A 15,466-nucleotide genomic window follows, 5' to 3' on the forward strand; every position below is an offset into this window, starting at 1 on the left:
AAAATCCTGTCTTTCTGTCTGTTCCGGTGTTTCTGGTATACCGGAGCCAAACCCACGGTCTCTGTTGTTTGCTCCTCCCACGGTATGTATATATATATATATATATATATACATATACACACACACACACACACACTGACTTCGATACAGCAAAAACTAAAACTAGCCTAAAGTAAATAAAAACATGAAGCCAGTAGTGAAATAAGAACAAAGAAACACTAATATTACAAATAATAGGATAAATATATACAATAAAACACAAATTGAATAAAAGTGCTAAATTATATTAATAATTGTAATATAACTTGTTCAGTACTGCAAAATATTTCAGTATAATAATAACAAAACAAGTATATTTATGTTTATTTGAGCATTGTACTGTTAGATTAGCAACATGCTAATGCAAAACTCTATTGAAATTAATCATCAATGCGATAAAAACATTTAAAAAAAATATTTAACCAGGCTGAGCTGGTTTGCTTATCTTAGCTGTGATTTGTCATTTCAAACCAGCTAAGACAAGTAAACTACTTTTTTCAGCAGTGTGAGTTCAATCTTCTGTGAACTTCACATTAGGAGCACTGCATGCATGATGTACGGAGTTGCTGCTTATGCAGATTGTTCCCATTCTGTCATTTGGTTCATTTCAGCTAGCATGCTACCTTTAAAGGCAGCTGCAGTATGCAAGAAGTCAGCTCACTACATTTTGGAACAGAGCCAGGATGAGAATGCTCTGTTCCTGCAATGGATTCCCTCGCACACGTCAGAAACCCCAAACCTTCTGCTGGAGCCAGTGGAATTACAGACCCGCGTCATCTGCTCCCAGCTGACACAATACAAGCCGGAAAATATGTCCCCGTGGATTCCTCTTTAAATCTAAACATCTTTCTAAATTCAATTCATCTTGTGCAACATGCATACAAAGATGTGCCCCCAAACAGCCGGACACCAGAGGCCTGTTTTCAACCAAAGCAAGAGAAGGAACAAAACAGTAATGAGTTTAGCAGCGCTACTCACCGGCTTATCGGTGAACGCAGTCGACTCAGACTGTGCCATGTCATAGTATGGGGGCTGAAGAGGAATCTTCTGTATCTCATCCTCCTTGTCCAGATGAACAACCTTCAAAGGCAACAGAACCTGAGATGAAGACGCCATTCAGACTAGTGGTAGCCACCTAAGGAACTGTGTTTATCTGTCTGCCTACATGTCTGCTTACTCTTTACAAAGAACCAAACAAAACACTTCAACAGCCAAACAATTTTTAAGACCTATTCGGAAAATTCATGTGACAAAATGCCACCAATTGCAAATGAGTTTCTGAAATGTATTGTTATTTTTTGTCTTTCATTTGCTGCATTAGCATCTGCTGCATTCAGTTATGATTGGTCAGTCATGCCATCATCAGTTATTTTTATACAAGAACATTATTGTGTTTACAGTAAAACTGACCACTATTATATTAGTAGGTTTCTTGTATAACTCTGTGGTCTCTTTTTTTCCTCACATAAAACTTTTCAGTTGTTCATGACTGTTTATTTATATGGTAAGAATTAATGTAAAGCATCTGGGTATTAACCACAGCAAGGTTATTTAAGGATAATAATTGACTGTACATTATATGTCATATGTCAAAAAACTTAATAGATATCCCCCTGGATCACTTGTTTGTGGTTAATTTTATGTTTCTTGTTCCTGAAGATCAATGGTTCTGGACTTATATGTTTATTTTATTGGTTTTTGAACAACAACAACAAAATAAAAACGTATGCTGTGAAGCATTTGATTACAGTTCAAATTTGTACCCTTGTTGTGAAGGGGCCCATAGGGTTCCATTGATTTGTCATGAAATGTTGTCACACCAAAAAAGTTTTGGTGTTGTAAATAGGCTAATTATGTGAATTGTACAGCAGAGTCACTGTGGATTCCAAATTCTTGTTATAGCAGTGGTTTCCAACATGGGGGCCTCAGCTAAATTCTAAAGGGGCCACCGTATGACTTAAAGCTACATAATGTCATTTTTCCTTCCGCTAGAGGGCGCCTATTCAAAACAAAGGCATAGTTTGATGACGCCAAGTTTGAGCGTATAATCTTGGGACATGTGGTTTTCACCTCACAGTCAGTGGAAAATAATCGGGATAGGACTCGGGCAGAAATCATGTTCATGTATGGGATTATTAACGTTACTGTAGTATGAAGCAGAGCTGGACTGAGTGTTGAGGGAGATGAGCAAGGCCGCTGGAGCGATTGTTACGCAATCACACAGCTCGCGAGCAGTGGGATTTTTATCATGAAGGGACAGTCGCGGCACTATTTCTGCTTTTCCGGTCATGAGTATGAGATAAAGCAGCTCTGTTTATCATAATAGATACATTTAAATGTGTTTAAAATGAGGTTCCGAAGATGAACGGAGGTCTTACAGGGGTTTAGTGCTTAATGTTGTGCAGATTCATTTTTCTAATATATATATATATATATATATATATATATATATATATATATATATATATATATATATATATATATATATATATATATATATATATATATATTTACATTAAAGGGTTACTTTAGCGATTAGCATATAGCTTTCTATCAGTAGAAACCTTGGAGTATATTCGAATGATCATGCAATGATCAATATTGTCAATTTGCGTCATCAGAGCAATTTATGGCCAGAGGCTAAAGACTGCATCCATTTCCACATTTTTTCAACACGTGCATGGGGGGTGGGAGATCGCACTCACAGCTCAGCAGGCATTCATTTGAACTTAGCAATGTAAGTGTTTAACTTCTCAAATTAATTTCTATGAAAGTTAAGCTTCCAAAGGCATGAACTGAAAATGCGCCAGACTGAACTCGCGTTGTGAATGTATGCCGCGAGCATGGACACGTTTAGCTCAGCTCTCATCATGAGAGCTCATTCAGTTCTCATCATGATGAATGTTATCTGACTCCTGCAGCGTTAATGCTGTGACACTCCCCTTAATCACATTATATTGAACAGACACTTGTAGTACATTGTAGTATCTGTTCTCTAACTGAACTAATTTTGTGAAAAAGAATATGGTGGGGAAAGTGATCCAGTCACAGTATTCCAGTAGCAGTGGCTTTGGGAGTGGCCTCGTAGGACAGCAAAGCATTCTGGGAATTGTTGTCTTTCATCCCCATGAGACAAAAATACATTTTCTGTTCTATTATCTCAGTCTAGAAGGCACCAAATTCAAAAATAATTCCACATTTCTACTACATTAATGACCCAGTTTAAATACAGATTCATCTTTCCAGCGCTGAAGTACCCCCCTAATGATAGAGATTCATCATTACAGTATAATTGAAACCTATCATTTTGAAATGTTTATATACAGCTCTGGACAAAATGAAGACACCACTTAACATTGAGAAATCAATGTTAAGTATCATAGAGTATCACAGAGACATCAGAGCCTTCATTCATAAAAAATACACATAATGAATTTATGTTGTTTCTACATTAATTTGGAAAATAACTGTGAAATTTGTACTATACACAAATAAAAAAAAATGATGTTTTAATCGCAATTTATTACAGAAAAAATGTGTGATTTTAATTGATTGACAGCACTAACTAACTAAATAACTAAATAGCTAAACAAACAAACAAACAAACAAATAAACAAATAAATAAATAAATAAATAAATAAATAAATAAATAAATAAATAAATAAATAAATAAATAAATAAATAAATAAATAAATCTAACTGATGCTCTTCAACAGGAGGTGTATTTTTTGTTGTTGAAAGAATTAAAGGCTAGAACTGCTAATGCCATTATTGAATAAGCTCCATTTGATCAAAGAGAATTCGTTTTACAGGCTATTAATGTTGTGTCTGTATGCCTCTGAATTCACAGAGCCATTTATAACAGCAGTCTGCTTTTCTGAAACTGATGAGCTTCATTCAAAGTGTTGTTGGCCACCTGTTGATCTCTTCATATCGCATGCAAAAGAAAACATGGGGATAAAAGAGCTTTGACATAAAGTGTCTCAAATAGGCATACAAACATGTTTTTCTGACTAAATGTAAGTTTTTGAAATTTTTCGCACACAGAGTTTCTTTATGGGATCCAGAGAGAGATTTAAGGATGCAACAAACATGAAAATGGGTTATGCAGTTTCATTCAAGATGCAAAGGGTGGCAAAAATAACGACGGATCATCTTTCGCCCACGGCACACGAGAACAGCCACCTAACAACTGCTCTAGACACAACAAACACTCTTTTGCCTATGAAGATGAACACAGCAGAAGAGCGCTTTCATTCCGACAAGTTTAATGAGGTGTGCAAAACCTCTTCCAACTAACTGCTAGACGGAAAAACGATGCCCGAACCCATCCAACGAGCTCAGCAAAAGCCCAGACGTCATTGTTTTCAGAGCAATTTCCATTAGGCTTACAGTGTGCTTCTCATGAACCTCTTCCTTTGCTTGCCGCTTCACTGGCAGCAAGTGCGATGCGTTTAGAAGTTTGGAATGGGATAGTTTTTCAACCCTTAAGTACTAAAGCGGAAAGACTTTTCCAAACCTAAATAAAACGTCTGGAGATGCTTGAAATTGCAACTGTCTTCGGAAGAAAGAAGAGAGAACAATCAAGCGATAGCAGCAAGCCTTTTCGTATTTTCTTACAAATCAGGGAGCGACAGACGAGAGAAAACAACAAAAAACAAAACAAAAGACGAAGCCGCTTATATGTGCAGCAGGGTGGTTGTTTGGCTCGGAGGGCTGTTTTAGTGGTTTGATGTGACTGAATTGAAATGCTTAAATGTGGGATAATCCTCCAGCAAAGATGGCCTTTGAGTAAAGATTCCCAACAATCACCGCCTGCCTATGTCACATTTCTGAGGGATATCTATTCACTGTAAAGAGGACTTTAGCTTTACGGAAGATTTCTGAGACAGAGGAAAAATTCAATTTATAAGAAGAATAAAAGGCTTTGCTGCCTCTTTGTTACGGCAGCCAACTATTTTGTTTCTTGTTATCTCTTCCCCGGGGCCGTGCTGAGAGGAACAGGGAGGGAGGAGAACGCTATGGAGGCTCTCACAGGTTCCCTCATTACCTAAACGTAGCACAGTGACGGTGTCAGTCAGGCTTTTAGTGGCCTTTCGTGAACATGCTGCTTATCGTATTGGTGCAGGTACAGTATCCTCTCGGTCAGCTTTGGGTGCTTCTGTAACAGGTCTGTCCTTCTGACCTAAATTTAACATTACATGAGACATATTTCATAATTATTCAGGGTCGCGCATGCATCCTGCCTAATGAGCACAGTCACTTTCAAAGACCTCATTAAGTGGCTTGACGATCCTGTGTTGAAGAAATTCCTGTTGTGGCAGGACATACAGTATAAAAACTTTTGACCACCCCTGCCAATGGCCGGTGACTCAAGTCAATTTACCGGCCATTAATATTTTTTACCAGCCATGAAATTGTTTTTGCAAAAACAGGCAGTTATGAAACCAAAAGTTTAGATAGCAGGAAGAATTCAAATTTTTTTCTCAACTATTACATTCACTTAAAGGGTTAGTTCACCCAAAAATGAAAATTCTATCAATAATTACTTACTCTAATGTCGTTTGACACCCATAAGACTTCCGTTCATCTTCAGAACACAAATGAAGATATTTTTGTTGAAATCAGATGGCTCAGACAGGCCTTCATTGACGCCAATCCCATTTCCTCTCTCAAGACTCATAAAAGGCACTAAAGACGTCGTTACAAAGCCCATGTCACTACAGTGGTTCTACAATCATTTTATGAAGGGACGGAAATTGTTTTGTGCGCAAAAACCCCCTAAATAATGACTTATATAGTGATGGGCCAAAAGTTTCCAACCGTTATGAATCAGCATATTAATTCATGATTCGGATTGCCAATGTCACGTGATTTCAGCAGTTTGTCAGTTTGACAAGCAATCCGAATCATGAATGAATACAATGATTAATAACCGTTTAAAACTTTGATTTGAAATCGGCCCATCACTATATAAGTCTTTTTTTTGTGCAGGCCTGTCGGAGCCATCAGATTTTAACAAAAATATCTTTGTGTTCTGAAGATGAACGGGGGTCTTACGGGTCTCGAACGACATTAGGGTAAGTAATTAATGACTGAATTTTCATTTTTGGGTGAACTAACCCTTTAAGACACAACCGACTATATTTAAAAAGATACTTTTGACCCTGTCATACACGCAATGTGGCGCCAGGCACAATGCAAGTGTTTTTTTTATTATTTAGTTTTATTAATTTTCCCGTTGTTTAAGTAGCAAATGCACTTATCCCCATTTGTGCGTGCATTGATGTGCTGGTCTGAAATCGAGGTTTATGCGCATTGTTGGCATTGCTATTTTGAGGAACCGAAAATAACAGAACAATTGACCACATAAAACTAGTCTAAAGTCAATAGTGCAGTATTTTTTGTTATTTAAAAGGCACATTCATAATATTCACCTGTCAGAGCAATATTTTGTTGTTATTGTGTGGTAGTAATATGAACCTTTAGGTGGGTCCATAATGCACATGCAATCTGCTTATTACACACACAGGGATGCACAGCAGCACACAAATTTTTTTAAATAGGAAACATAAAATTATTCCTCCCTGGAGAAGCGTTCAGTTTTTCCAGTACTTTGGCATGAGTGCAAATGACTTTTAAAGGAAGATGAGCATCTTATCTGTACTGTATGTCACGCCCAAAAAACACCCGTCTCATTAGAAGACTAAGTGTAACGCTTTTAGACCATACGCAGAGTGCGCCAAACATTTTTCCCACAATTAAACTAGCAAAAGCGGATTCCGATATGACCTAAGTGCACTTGTGCCGTGTGCTTTAGACCATCTGCTTATTTTCAAGCGCAAGAAGAAGTGAAAGAGAACTCAATTCAGTATTTGTGTGCTGTCTGAGGTGCGGCTTTCTGGGCACGTGCTTCGGATGTTAGCGCACAGAAAAATCCCCACGGCGCACTGGAAATTGAGTTCCATTCACAATTTTATTGATAGAATTCATAAAAATGTTAATAAGGGTTAATTTTAGTATACGTAATAAGCTTTACATTACAGCAGGGGACTACTCATTAAAGTCAACACAAGATGGAGTTTCCAACTGATTTTACTTCTTTAATGTGAGGCATTTCTAAGTGATTTCTAGATCTCTAAAATATTTCAACAAGAAAAAATAAATAAAAGAAAAAATAGGGCAGGATAAGATTATATTTATCGAGAACTGACTGATCTTGAAATGAGTGTGTTACATGCCAGGTAATTAGAGTGGGGATGATGGAAAAATAAAAGGAATGTGTGGTGTAAGCCAAAAACAAAAGTCGTTTAAGAGGCGCAGTATTGTTCTTCTGTGGAATGGCATGAATAGATGAATTATACACAATAAGGCCTGTCAAGAGGCCTGTCTCACAAAGCAAGTTAAGGTGTTGGTTTAAAGTGGACAAGACCAAGTAAAACCCAGTTTAGATCACATTCAGCAGTGTAACAATCAAAACGTTACCAGTCAACTCAGGGTTTATAACTAAAGCTCTGGTCATGCAAAATTTTCAGCATGCAGAATTGCTCTGGTTACTGCGACGCTTGTGATATGACGTCACCTCAAATAATATGAAACCTCAAATATGTGAATCATATATAAACATAAAGCCTATTTGAATATTTGCTCACAGCTCCTGGCCGTCAGCAGCCGTTCAACACTCATCTACCTGCAGAGAACAGCTTCATCTCGTTCAGTCCTTTGGGAATTTGCCGCTGGCTTTAGTGGTGAAACATGCAATATAATTAATTTGGGGTACATCAAACAGCCATCTTTGGTCTTATTAATATATTAATTGCTCCAGAGCGAACCGATTTAAGGGGACAATTAAGTTTCATAACTTTATATTTATGCTATATTTAACATAAATCCTGCACTAGGACGCTGCTTTTGTACATTTGACTGAATTGTTTGCTTGTGTTTATGTCTTATTATTATTATTTTTTTAAATGCCTATTGTTATTTATTGAAATATTATTGTTCAATAAAAAATATTTAAAGGGGTCATGAACTGAGAAATTAAATTTCACTTTAGGTTTCGACATATAAGAGGTCATCATACTATATGAATGTCCTGCAAGTTTTAGAACTGAAGACGTCCTTGTTAGTTCAATAAAAGTGTTTAGTGACACCAGGCCCAGCATACGGGAATCAAAGTGAAAATCTATGACGTCAAAGGGAGGAAAGCACCGCCTCTGCAGAAGAAGATCCACGCCTACTGAAAATGTTTAGCCCCGCCCACCGATCCACAAATGACCTGCAATAGAATAGGTAGCCTAAGTAACACTAAGTACGTGGAGTTAATCTAGATCGGGCTACCAAGCAATAAAGCCGTTGAGGATTAAAACATATTGTGCAGTGCCTGGACTCGATAGTGATGCAACATGTAAGTAAATGTGTTCATTCTAATGCCTGATCTGAAATGGAATGATTCATGTACAGTCAGATGTTCTTTGTCAGTGTGTCAATAAATCAAACCAGTGACTAAAATTGCGTTGTTTCTTTTAGTAGGGTGAAAATAATCAAAATAATTATTTAACGGTTATTAAATTCTATAAAGACAGCAATCAAAGAAAGCTCCCTTTGCAATCGTTGGAGCAGCGCTGAAGCTGTCAATCAAACAGCGAGAGTTTATAAGTGGTGCGTTTATCAGTGACTCCTTTTTTAGTCCAGTGTCAAGTACCCACAGTCAGTGATGGTCTGGGGTGCCATGTCAGCTGCTGGTGTTGGTCCACTGTGTTTTATCAAGGGCAGGGTAAATGCAGCTAGCTATCAGGAGATTTTGGAGCACTTCATGCTTCCATCTGCTAAAAAAACTTTAAGGAGAAGATTTTGTTTTTCAGCATGACCTGGCACCTTCTCACAGTGCCAAAACCACTGGTAAATGGTTTACTGACCATGGTATTACTGTGCTCAATTGGCCTGCCAACTCTCCTGACCTGAACCCCATAGAGAATCTGTGGGATATTGTGAAGAGAAAGTTGAGAGACGCAAGACCCGACACTCTGGATGAGCTTAAGGCCGCTATCGAAGCATCCTGGGCCTCTATAACACCTCAGCAGTGCCACAGGCTGATCGCCTCCATGCCACGCCGCATTGAAGCAGTAATTTCTGCAAAAGGATTCCCGACCAAGTATTGAGTGCATAACTGAACATAATTATTTTAAGGTTGACTTTTTTGGATTAAAAACACTTTTCTTTTATTGGTCGGATGAAATATATATATATGTGTGTGTGTGTGTGTGTGTGTGTGTGTGTGTGTGTGTGTGTGTGTGTGTGTGTGTGTGTGTGTGTGTGTGTGTGTGTGAGTGTGTGTGTGTACTTTTGCTTACAGCTAATTCATCTGTCTGTCTGTCTGTGATCTGTAACCCAGAACAGAACCTGCACTGGGGTATGTTAGACTTGTAGCACAAGTATGGAGATGAAGAGAAAAAAAAAGTCTATTGATCTAAGCTATATACTCAACCCCAACAGCCATTTAAATCTGCTTCATGAGACAGTCCTCTGGGATCTGTATTGAAACACAAACTGGGTCCACTTTGATTTCATGTTGACTTTAAAGCAGCCACTTGTATTTCTCTGAAGCATTTTTCAAGTTCAAGGGCACACACGTGGTTCCATGAGATTTGTTGACGATGTGTGCTGCTTGTAATTGAAGCACACACAGGGGTGATACTAACAAGAAAAACGGTTTAGTAGTGGGTATGTATGCACACTTAACTTTCTATAGAGGTCTGTTGTGAGCAGTTTCCTAGCAACACTGGCTGTGAGGGCAACAGTCCTTTGTTTACAGCAACTGTCTTCCCTTCACTGACACACCCTGCCATCCACTGCAAAAAAAGCCTGATCTTATTGAAACTTACATGAAACAAACATTTATGAGATCTGAGCAGGGCACCGGATGAAACGCTCACTCGCAGATTCATGCAGGTCAGACATCTGAGCCTGCACGACTCAAAGAAATCAATGGCTTCTTCAACGCTCAAAAAGCACAACAAACACATAAACAAACTCAAAGTTGTTTTATATTTTTCTCCTTCTGCCAGAGATGGATATTTGTACAGGAGAAAAGTGGAAGGCAAGACACCTGCAGTTTATAAATGCAACTTGCCTGTGATCTCCTCCATCCTGTGCTTTCAGATCAGGGAGACGCTATCACAGCCTGAACATGTTTACTGTCAGGTTTTTACAATTCCACGCACCTGCTTTAGCCTGCCCGCTTTCAAAACGGCACAGCTAGAGCCAAATGTCTCTGAAGACCTGGAGGGAAATTCAGTTTCCGTAAGCGTTCAGAAAGGTTGGGAAGATTCAGTAGAACCGCGGTGACCTTCAAAAGACGCTATTGATTAAGGGAAGCTGATTTCATGTGGCTTTGTTAGAAATTAGCATTGTCCACCAAGGACAGCGCACCTCATTTCGAGTACATAGCTGAAGACAAATGCAAATGCACCTGCTAATGTGTCATGAATGCTAATTACAGTATCGGACATCTGCACAGATCCTCAGATGGACTAAGGAATGTCAACATTTGTAATCTCACAAATTAAAGCGGATCTGTGTGGCGCTTATTAACTTCATTTACAGCTAAATTAGCTTATCTGCAAGTTAAATGTCAAAATGACCATTGTAGTAGTGTAGATGTGTGGGTAACACTTTACAATAAACCAGCTTACAAGGAACGTTCTCTAATTTTTGGTCAATGTTCATTCAAGATATCTGGTCATTAATCTCAAAAAGTTACCACAATATATATATATATATATATATATATATATATATATATATATATATATATATATATATATATATATATATATATTGTGGTAACTTTTTGAGATTAATGACCAGATATCTTGAATGAACATATATATATATATATATATATATATATATATATATATATATATATATATATATATATATATATATTTTTTTTTTTTTTTTTTTTTTTTACAATTTATGTAACATTTTTTAAATGTTACTACTTTTGTTACTGTTCAGAGAACATTCAGCAGTAACATCCCCATAATGATTGCAGAATAATACAATTAAATGTTTTAAAACGTCCAGAGAAGTAAAAAAAAAAAAAAAAAAAAAAAAAAAGTTTCATGACATATTTTTGTTAGTGTACACTGTAAAAAAAATAAAAAAAAATAAAAAAAATTGTCTCCAACTGAAAATGTTCTATTGACTGATCGCATCTACATTTTTCAGTTGGCCAAGTTAAAATTATGTGAATTGATGCAATTTAATTCACAGAAATTTAATTCTGCCAACTGAAAAATGTAGATGTGATCAGTCACTTGAAAATGTTCAATTGGAGACCGGATTTTATTGATTTTTTTACAGTGTAGCTAATAAGGTCACATTAGATACACATTTAATGCATTATATTAAAGTTTGAAAAAGTTGTGATGGTCTTTTCTTCCCTATTGTGACATACACCAATCAGGCATAACATTATGACCACCTTCCTAATATTGTGTTGGTTAACATTTAGTTAAATTCACAGCTGATGAATTGATTTATTTGCGTTTTAATGTGTGTGTGTTTTTTGTTTGTTTTTTTGTCGGATAGAATGTGATCTCTGACCCAGTTTGTTTTCCGGCTTCCTTGGCAGCAATACGCTGTGTTTTTTCAAACTGCCAACCTGTGGTGTCGAAATACTATCAGATAAACTGACAACGTAAACCCAGCCTGATCTGCCGGCGATTTCATTTCACTTGATAACTCAGTCCGGAAACCTGTACATTCATTTCTACTGCTTCTGTTACACTTTTGTGGGAACCAATCACAGACTGGCTTATCCACCTGGTTCGCTAAAGAGGGAATGCATCGATGTCACTTTCCCGCCCTAACACGCCCTCTCACCCAGGGGTGTGTGGTAAAAGAGTGACTGCCTGTCTGGAGTTAATGGAGGAAAACATGAGTAGAGCAAACGATCCTTACAACTTACCAAAGATTCAGTGATCCATGGATAATTATATGCAGCCAGGAATCGTGTTTTCCTGACATTTTTAGCAGCCTGATTTCGACATGAATGTTTATAACTGTCATTCATCAAATTTTTCGAGTGAATCCCGCATGTATATGTGGATGGGTCAGTGTTTTGAAGCATGTAGTTGTGGTAATATACTTTATATTCACTAAAACCTGTCACTCATTCAATAAACGCAATCTCACAAAGTTCCGCAGTGACGTTGGTATACAATGAATCTCTTATTCTCACAAAGTCTGCCCTTACAGAGGGTTGACACGCGTGTTTAACTGAACTCAGCACCTGGACAAACACTAGAGCGGTGAGTAATTCCAAGTTCAACACCTGTGATTGGCCAATTCCGTTGTAGAAGTCTACAAACATGTCTGTGATTGGCTACATTACTCACCGAGGCGAAAACACGTTGGAAATGTAATCATTTGACGAGTGCATATACAGAACACACTGGATCTTTTGCTAGTTCCTTTTCGCTGATAATATGCAATTATTACAAATTCTTACAGAGGATTACAGATCACAGACAAGCAGTTATGGGCAGCTTTTCACTCTAAAAGCAGAAGCAGCAGCCGGTGGCAGTGGTTTGAGTGAGAAAATCACACGCTATTATCAAGTCCATCTCTAGTCCGAGAACAGCGATCTCCATTGGGTACGTGGTCAAGCCTTCCCCCCCACCCCCCACCCCACCCCGGCACCGGGTCTGGCTTTGTGTGTTTTTGCTGCATTCGCACTGTAAACCAAAGCTGCCTCTCTGTCTTTTTGCCACTCAGTGGGGCGTAATCACAGTCGCTCCAGCTGACGATGACGTCACGTGCATTCCCTCTATTGGCAGGTTTAACACGATGACAGATAGAGAAACGATAGGTTGTTGCCTGTTGATCCCGCCTCTTGTGGTCTGATTGGTTGAATGACAAATTGCATACAGAGTCATTTGAATAATGCTCGTTTATCACACCTCTTGTGCAGTAGAAATACAGAGCAGACTCCTCAGACCATAGTGATAGTCAGACAACTGACAATGTGCATTATCACACAGACCAAAACAAAAACTGACATTCCGACACGGAACGCACATTTCATGTAGAATAATTGGCTGTAGCATTGTTTTTCACAGAGATGAGTATGTGAACTCCGAAATATCTGCATGCATATTATGATATTTGTATGCTTTAGTACAGTCAAAAACTTACATACATCACCTTACATACAAACAACTTCTGATTTAATAATGTAATAGTAAAAGTTGAAAATAACATTCAAAATTATTTATATATGTGTTAGAAGTATTTTTATCGTTAGTTCATGCAAACTCATTTATTTTTCACCTTATTGTCAAGTGCTACCGATGTGCTTATTTGGCACGCATTCTGACTTTTAAGACAACATTTGGAAAAGGAAAAAAAAAAGTGGTACAAAAATTGTTATATAATTCATTACTACAGACTGGAAAATGTTAAATAGCTGCCTTGGATTGCCTAATTACATCGCGCATAGCCTTAGGACTGTATAACAGCATGAGATCATCTTGGCATAATGGTCATCATTCGTTCAAGTTCATCTAGCTGGATCCAACATAGCTTTACAATCGCTTCAACATGCTCACTAGGCTACTTGTGCACTTGATGTTTTATGATACAGTGATACTCAATTTTTTTTTTTTTTTACCAGACTTTTTCTTTCACTACAATCATGTTTTCCACTTTTGTTGAAGGTTATTAAATCAACAGTTTTTCAGCAGCTGTTGAAGAGATTAATTTAGTATTTACAAACAAATGCTCTGCGACGGTTTCTCAGGCAGGATTGGAAATAAGCTGTTTTAAATTAGCACTTCATTAAAATTGAGCTAAAATGGCCAAACGTGATGCATGGTGTAATAACGCTGCATTTATAAAAGATTGCGTTTTCTTTAGGTTATAATTAGCATTGGTCTGATCCTGAGGAAATTTAATTAGAACAAACCATGAATCGCAGGAACTGTAAACATTGAAAAGGTGACATTTTATGACGTTAAACAAGTGAAAGTAGTGATTTCGGAGGCTGACTCAAGACATTGCATTGTGTTAAAGAGGAAGACACCCTACCTGGATCTCGTCAGACGTCAGGCCGCCTTTCATGTCGCTGCTCTTTTTCTTGGGTGGCGGAGGGGCCGGCTTATGAGCAGGGGGGAGGTCAGTCCTGTTGGAGGAAAAAAGAAAACAGACTGACACCCGGTACCCTGAAAGAGCTTTCATGCGGCCGTGACTTAAGCCTTGTGTGAGCACATGTAATGAGGAGTCGTGCCCACGTCTGTCTTTCCCGCCTGCCGGGGGTTTGATAGGCATCTCTTTACACTGCCTTTGTTGTAGCCAGTGCCATTTCAGCCGTGCCCTTTCAGAGGCTTTCACTAGCCATGGAGAGAGAGATAATGAAACCAGATCGTAATGGGCAAAATGGAGAGGAAAAATGAGAGCGCTAGTACAAGGGTGGGATCGAATTATAGCCCACCAATCCTTTAAAGTGTCAGAAACATAGCAAACGACACATGGGTCTGATCCATGATGTAAGGCACCGTATGGAAGGGTTGAACCAGCCTTTCGTTATTTCAATTCAGAGCCACTATCAAACCGGGACACAACTGGGAACACTAAAAATATCATAGCAAACCTCATGAATTTGAGCATAATTTGCAGTATATACTAGGTCACAAATAAACAGCATCGGATTAACATCGGCTTGTAAATTGGACTGCACTTAATTTGGTTGAAACTTTAAAGTGGGGGGTGAAATGCTGTTTCATGCATACTGAGCTTTTTACACTGTTAAAGACTTGGATTCCCATCCTAAACAAAGTTTCAAAAACTAATGTTGGACGTCTGATGGAGTATTTCTGTCAAAAATACTCCTTCCGGTTTCTCACAAGTTTCGGAGAGTTTTTTTCGAGTATGGGTCGGCTTGACGTCGACAGAGCGGAAGGTCCTTGTATGGGCCGTACGGGCTCTACTCCCGGAAGGGTGCGCGCGCGCGTGACTAGAGGCGAGAGAAGAAATGCACGGCCATAAACACTGCTCTCAGGTGCAGATCCACTAGTCTGAGCAACACTTCTGTGGCACCGCACTCCACTTTATTCCTATGGGTGACATCAAGCGACTTCAACGCTTCAGCACAGCATTCCGGGAAGGCAGCGCTGCATTTGAACCGATTTGAACGCAGAAATGACGGGAAGCGTTACATAACGCTTCAGTCGCATCGCAAAAGTGGATCTCCACAGTCACTGCTGTCACAGGACTTCACGAAATCAACAGTTACCATAGAAGTGTGATTTTGACGGAGCGGTCCCAGCGATAAAGGTTCACTGTTGTGCACGGTGAGTAAAACTGCTTCAAATGTCTATGTTGTTGGCTATCGTCGCGTGAGTAAACGTCAGTAAACAAC

At 38.5% G+C, this 15,466-nt stretch overlaps 1 protein-coding gene across 1 annotated transcript in view; it reads right to left on the reverse strand.

The window, feature by feature from the left end:
- Nucleotides 1-15,466, reverse strand: part of nectin1b (nectin cell adhesion molecule 1b) — a 321,725-nt gene that overhangs the window by 35,020 nt on the left and 271,239 nt on the right. The window contains 2 exon segments of the mRNA XM_067419324.1: nt 1,018-1,119; nt 14,137-14,230. Of these exon segments, the coding sequence (XP_067275425.1) occupies nt 1,018-1,119; nt 14,137-14,230 (196 nt within the window).

Source organism: Pseudorasbora parva, chromosome 16, assembly GCF_024679245.1.
Source record: "Pseudorasbora parva isolate DD20220531a chromosome 16, ASM2467924v1, whole genome shotgun sequence".
Classification (NCBI taxonomy): domain Eukaryota; kingdom Metazoa; phylum Chordata; class Actinopteri; order Cypriniformes; family Gobionidae; genus Pseudorasbora; species Pseudorasbora parva.